Genomic DNA, 6395 nt, shown 5'->3' on the forward strand with positions numbered 1-6395 from the left:
GCCTGTGCTAGAAAGCAGCAGCAAAACAGTGATCCCAGTTGCATTTCCCATGCGTGAAATATTACCCGTACCTTTACAGAGCCAGTTCTGAAGTTAACTTGAAGTATATAAATCACAGCATGATTCAGAAAAGAGGCCTTGCGTATGGATAACTTACCGCACAATTAAACTGTCTTCCAAGCATAACAGGAGCTGGAAAATGCAAAAACAAAGAACCGTTCCAAAGCAGGGCAGCAGCAGCAATGCCAGCAGCTTAAAAGTACAGCGGGTACAGAAATGCACATTCCCAAAGTAACTGTTCTGCTGTGGAAGTGGTCAGAGGCAGTCAGGTTCCCAGCAGTGTGGTTCGCTGGAATGCCAAGATAGCAGTAAATTAACATTTCAGCTACTTCGTAATTAGAGGGGTGGATAAAAAGAGCAAAAAATGCTAGAGGAAAAATGTGAAATTGCTGGGTTTGAAGTTGGCTTGTGTGGGAAAAGGCAGTTCCCTCAGAAAAGTGCAGATAAACAGATGGAATGTGAAATCGCTTAATAGCAAACGAAACATCTTTCTAGTTTCTTTCAGTGATCCTATTTTGAGTTACTGAGTTTTAGCAGTTCCTCCTGCTCTGGAGCCAGAGTAATTTCTTCAGGCACTATGACTTGGCTACAGCAGATCAAGAACAAAGACAGGAAGAAAAAGAAACCATCTTTAAACATCTTTTATTCATTCTTTTTTTCCCAGATTTCAAATTTTTCCAATTTTCAGAAGTACACCACAGGTCTGAATGTACCATTCAGGATTCCCACTAAATGCAGTAACTCCTCCTTAGGGAAGGGAGTGAGCATCAGTAAGAAATGCTAAGAAATTGAGTAATTAAAGTTTCCAAACATCGGAAGAAAATAACAACCAAAAGCCTTTGCATTTGAAAATGTTGACTCACAGTCCACTCATATTCAGCTGCTTTTTTAAAACCTTGTAAGTTTAAATGTTGGATGAGGACCTCGAACACCTGGGACTTGCAGCAATGCTGCGGAATTAGGTGGGACTGCGTGCCCACAGTGCTTACAGGCTACAGCCTCTGGTGGCACTGAGTAACTGGGGGCATTGGTTTTGCTTATAAACAAGCTGGAAAGATGCTGGAAACTGATCATATGCTCCCCGTGTTTACACAAACACATGTAAAGTGAACAACTCCAGGAGACGTTCGGCACCTGCAGCTCTCCCAGACATCTGCACAGTGCTGGTTTCCAGACCTCTGTTTTTCTGGAAAAGCGGGTAGTCTAGGGTGAAGAAAATGGTGATAGAAACCCATTTTTTCTCCACAGCTGACTTTCCTCCGGCTGGCGTTCAGCATCGGCCCAGCAGAACGGGAGGGCTGGGCGAGGAAGGTGGGACTAGGGCCAGGTGAGCTCCTGCAGTGCTCGGGCTGGGGATGAGGGGACTTCCTCCATGGGGTCTCCAAGTGGAGGTTTCTCACCTCTAACTAAACTCTGGCTTTTGTGGAGAGCGTGTACAAGGTTTTAGTGACCAGACAAGGGGGGACTGCTGGTTCTCTTCCCTACAGCAACCATGCCTGTTAGCGTGGCGGCTTTACATTTGCTCCTGGGCTGCCAGCGAGCAGCAAACACAGGTAAAAGTTCGTTTTTCTGTCAAGCAAGGGTAGCTCAGAATACACTTTCCTGTAGCAGCCAATGTACAGGTGAGTTTAAAAAACAGGTTAGCGAGCACTTCAAACGAAACAGCTGCCTGCGGGACTCCCGCTGCTTCAGGGGCGAGCCCGAAGAAGCTCAGCCGGAGCCGGGCGGCCGCCGCTCCGTGAGGCGACGGCCCCGACCGCCATTTCCTCAGCCCTCCGCCCCGCCGGGGCCGCCATGGCGGCGGGGCTGCGGGGCGGCGCCCCTGAGGCGGCGGTGGCGGGGAGGGGCCGCGCCGCCTCAGAGCCGCGGCCATGGCGGCGGGCTTCGTGAGGGAGCTGGAGCGGCGGGGCGGCCCGGCGCTGCGGCTGGAGCAGCGGGCGGCGGGCGGCGTGGGCTGCGTGGTGTGGGACGCCGCGCTGGTGCTCGCCAAGTTCCTGGAGACCGGCGCCTGCCCCCTCGCCCGCCGGGCCGTCCTCGAGCTGGGCGCCGGCACCGGCGCCGTCGGTATCATGGCGGCCACGCTGGGGTGAGCGGAGCCGCCCCGGGGGCTGCGGGTCCCCGCTGCACTCCTCTCGTCCTTCGGCGCTGTGCGAAAACCGGCTTTAAATCCTCGAACAAAAACAAAAAAAAAGAAAGGGGGGGGTGGGTTGTGCGGGCGGGGTGGTGCGGGAGGGGCGGCCGTGAGGTGACCGGTGTGTGTTGTAGGGCGAACGTGACGGTCACCGACCTTGAGGAGCTCCAGGAGCTGTTGATGGTGAATATAGAGAACAACAAACATCTCGTCACGGGGTCAGTCCGAGCCAAGGTACTGAAATGGTTTGTATGAGCCTTGAATGTTTCCGTTCTGCTTCCCGACGTTGCCAAATATGAAAACGCCGCTTCGAAGTGGAAGCTAAAATAGCTAACTCTGACTTTACGTGCTCGGTTATAAAGCAGAGTGTGTTGTGTGACTAAAGGCGGTTCTCACCTTTTTCTGCTTCTTTTTTAGGGGTGAAGATGTAACAGAGTTTCAGCCTCCCCCTGATTACATACTCATGGCTGATTGCATTTACTACGAGGAGGTAAACGAGGCCTTTGCAAAACCCGCGTAGAAAGCTTGCCTGGGAAGAGTTGGGGGTTAACGTCAGAAGTGCTCAAATAAGTTCTGTGCTTGTGCCTTGGTCCCTGTGTCTTAGAGGGCTGCGTAAAAGGATGATGAAAAGGGTATTTTTAACAGATTTAGAGCCCTTTGAGATGCAGCCAGAGACTTTTTTTTTTTAAATCTTAGTAGTTATTCCCTCTCTTTTTTTTAACGTTTCAAGTGAAGTGTGAATGAAAACATTTTGACTGATAGCTGTGAACTGTCTTGTGCATTGGTGAATGGAATCTAAATAATAGTGCCATCTCTGCACTGTTTGTGTCCTTGTCACTTCTCTTAGGAAGGGAGAAGAATTCATGCTTCAGCCAAGCGGCTGTTACAGCCTTCCCCCACCTCTTACCCTGTAGCGCTGCAGGTTGTGCGCAGAGAGCTAAGAGCAGCCGTAAGAAAAGGGAAATGACCTGAGGAACCCCGTGTCCCAGCGCCGTTTCAGTTATACCAGCCCCTTGCGCTGGCTGCCTGCACGTTGGTCATGCTTCCATATGTAGGGGTCTGGATCTGAGCCATAGTCCAAGAACGCTTAAGAACACGCACTTCTGAAGCGTGTCAAGAAATAGTTATTCTTGCGTGCCTCAAGGAAGTGCCCACTTCAGCACTGTGGGATGTTCTTGGCTTCGATGCTAGTTCAGTTTCCCTGGTCAGCCTGTGAAAGTCATCTTCTGTGCAATCTCACTTTCTCTTCTGCTTTCCAGCTTGGCCCCATGTTCTTTTTGTCCTAGATAATGTACTAAAAATAACTCCCTGAAAAGCAAAACTGGAAAGTTTTCTCTTGGGTGAAGACTTTCTCTAGTTAGAGGGTATCGTACCAGTAAAATGAACTTGAAATCTAAGTGGGAAATTCTTAACCTCTTTTGGGCAGTCGTTGGAACCGTTACTGAAGACGCTGAAAGACCTCACTGGCCCTGATACGTGTGTCTTGTGCTGTTATGAACAGAGGACTGTGGGAAAGAATCCTGAAATAGAGAGAAGGTACTTTGAGGTAAGCATTTTTAACACGGGCTTTTTGGTCACTAGGAAAATAGGCAGCCAGACCTGCATAGGTTGTTGAAAGCCTCTCTGGCTTGTGATACCATCCAGATTTGCGGAAGGGCCCTACACGTCGGGCAATATCTGTCTATATCAGGATAGGCAGGATAATTTACGTAGGAGCAAGAGAATTAGCAGTTAGTTGTTGTCTTCTTTTCTGCAGTGATTGTCTTGATGTTAGCAGAAGCTATTGGGAGGATTAAAAAATAATCTGGTGAAAATCTTTTAACACGTTCAATTGAACGCATAGGGAAAACATGGGTAGAGTTTTCCAAAGTAGCTCAGGAAATCAACTCTTTGCTAAATGGTACAGCCGCATTGGCAAACATTTCTGCCCCCCGCTGAGAGAGCATTAATAGGTGATGTGATTAAAAATAGACCAGCTGTATCTGTATCTTCTGAGCAGGTTGAGACACAAAACACCGGTAACAGCCAGATCCTTTCTACGGCTGTGGGGGTGACGGTCAGTGCAGGATTGGACTCGGTACCTGTGAAGCCTGCTGAAAAGCAGCCCTTGTACGGGAGTGCTGGTTTATATGAAATAATAGCGCTACAAAAAAAGGAAGGGCAAGAATTCCAAGGTGATTTGTACACGTTAATAAAAGCGCCTCTTTGGTAATTAGCCTTGCCTCGAACTCTTGCAGGGACCTGACTGTGAGGAGGGTTGCTATAATTGAGATCGGTTCTGATGAGGTACTGCTCCCACAGTAAATACAATAGGTGTAGGTGTTTCTGGATGGCTTCTGCTTTCCTGTAATTTATTTCCTTCCTTAGCTTGTCAGGGTTCAGCCAAGTTAATCTCCCAAGCAGGTTGCAGGGCTGATGTGTTTTTGTTTTCTTTTCTCTCCAGCTGTGGAGGTTGGCAGACAGAGGCAGGTGCTGTGGTTTGGCGTAGCACTTTGGGGATGGGAGGAAGCAAAACGTTCTGTCGAAAGCTTTAGGGTTTTTTCGTACGTTGCAGGATGTCTGTAGCTTTGAATTGACACTGGGTTAGTCAAAATGAGGGTAAATGCATTGTACCGGGGGAAAATGGCTTGCCTGCTTGTAAAGGCCTGTAGTGAAATGGTCTGAGCATGGAGGCGCCAGCCTCTTAAGGATTCCCACCTTCGTGTGGCATAGTGTGGGACCTTTCAAATCGAGTTTGTCTTCACGCGTGCTTAGTTCAAAAGGGCGGTGTCATTTGAATTATTTTGTGTTCTCTAATAACAGCTGCTTCAGATGGACTTCGAGCTGGAAAAAATTCCCCTGGATAAGCACGATGAGGAGTATCGCAGCGCAGACATCCACATTGTGAATATCCACAGGAAACGAGCGGTAGGTTAATTTAGCTGGCAGGGTGCGCGTTGCCAGGAGTTAACAAAGCTGCTGTTTACTTGGCACCGTTGGAGCGTTCCGCGGTTGAAGCTGTAAACTGACTGTGAAATACCATTAGGGACCCCGTGGAACTACAAACCAGAACTGCGCTGCTACAAAGGAGCTCTTTTGTTCCAAAGCCCAGCGCTCTGCCAGGTGCCAACCTTTGACTCCAGCAGGGCCGTCTTCGAGCCGTGCGCTGACTTTCTCTTCTGTTTCCGCGCTGCGTAGCGCGGTAGAAGTGCAAAACGGGAGTTTTGAAGCGCCAAAGTAATAAAAAAACAACGTGCCCACTGCTGCTTTCAGTACCGTGTGCTCTGCTCTACGTCCCTCTTCCCAAAACCAGTCCGTAGAGGTGGTACTTAGCAACCTGTCACTGTTGGTCAGATCATTTTTTGGTTATTGAGCAGACAGACAGGCATGAAGAAAGTACTCTGCGTATGGTGCTGGCATTACACGTGGCTCCAGTATTTAAACAGAAATGGTCCGTCTAAAATAGCGTACCTTTGGGGGTTTTTTTAGATATCTTCACAGAATTTTCTGTTGTGAGATCTTTGACCACATTGCCTGTCCTCTGGCAGCTGGCTGGAGCTCTGGGGAAGACGGAGAGAGCGTAAAGCAGCACCACAAAGGGACTGCCTCCAGCGTGGTTGGTGACTCGCCCACAGGAAGCTTCTGGCTGGTGGACTTGGCACGAGGCGCAGGGAGGAGCGGGCTCCTTCGACCAGATGCCCTGATAGCACCTTTCTGAGAGCACACGCTGATCTCTTGCTGCCTGCAGGAGAAGAGGAAGGCCAAAATGGAACCAGAGCTTAATCCGGAGCAGTGCCGGCTGCGTGTCCTGGTTACCTCCGAGCCGAGCGCTCCCAAATCACACCCAAGGGCTCTCTGCAGAAGTCTCTGTGCCATCAAGCAGCACCACCCGCCCCCTCTGAGGAGAAACCCCCCGTGAGCGGGCTCAGACCGGCCCAGAGAGCCGGTCAATAAAACTTTTCCACTCAAGTAGGGCGTTGACTGGTGGTTTTCTTCCAGCCTGTGGTTTCTGTGTCTCTCCCTGCATTGCAGAGGTCCCGGGAATCGCCTTGCAGGAGCAGGGCGTCCTGGCGGTGGGTACGGCGCCGAGAGGATGCGCAGATGGTCCTGGTGCCTGTGCGAAATTGTTCTTTCTTTTAACTCCATCTGCGCTCTTCTATTATAAGGATGTGCAGCATTAAGTTTTGACACCTTGAAACTATTCCGGTGAGCAGGTTCGTCGTTG

General features: G+C 49.9%; 1 protein-coding gene across 3 annotated transcripts; it reads left to right on the forward strand.

The window, feature by feature from the left end:
* The first annotated feature begins 1049 nt into the window (after positions 1-1049).
* Positions 1050-6139, forward strand: VCPKMT (valosin containing protein lysine methyltransferase). Of its 3 annotated transcripts, none has more exons than XM_080592715.1 (6): positions 1050-2146; positions 2326-2436; positions 2609-2681; positions 3618-3737; positions 4994-5098; positions 5217-5653. In XM_080592715.1, the coding sequence occupies exons 1-6, from the start codon at positions 1932-1934 to the stop codon at positions 5409-5411; spliced, it is 819 nt and encodes a 272-aa protein (XP_080448841.1). In that variant the 5' UTR covers positions 1050-1931; the 3' UTR covers positions 5412-5653. The 3 variants fall into 3 exon arrangements, with proteins under 3 accessions (XP_080448841.1, XP_080448843.1, XP_080448842.1); XM_080592717.1 differs by lacking the exon at positions 5217-5653 and adding an exon at positions 5660-6139 and having other exon boundaries at positions 1351-2146; XM_080592716.1 differs by lacking the exon at positions 5217-5653 and adding an exon at positions 5719-6139 and having other exon boundaries at positions 1377-2146.
* Positions 6140-6395: the final 256 nt, after the last annotated feature.

Source organism: Anser brachyrhynchus (genome assembly GCF_964034855.1).
Source record: "Anser brachyrhynchus genome assembly, chromosome: 5".
Lineage (NCBI taxonomy): Eukaryota > Metazoa > Chordata > Aves > Anseriformes > Anatidae > Anser > Anser brachyrhynchus.

Excerpts from the sequence above, each read along its gene's own strand:
- VCPKMT (XM_080592715.1), top strand. The coding sequence starts at position 1,932 with ATGGCGGCGGGCTTCGTGAGGGAGCTGGAGCGGCGGGGCGGCCCGGCG. Across the intron at positions 2,437-2,608 it reads CGAGCCAAGGTACTGAAATG|GGGTGAAGATGTAACAGAGT; the intron begins GTTTGTATGAGC and ends CTTCTTTTTTAG. Across the intron at positions 3,738-4,993 it reads TAGAGAGAAGGTACTTTGAG|CTGCTTCAGATGGACTTCGA; the intron begins GTAAGCATTTTT and ends CTCTAATAACAG.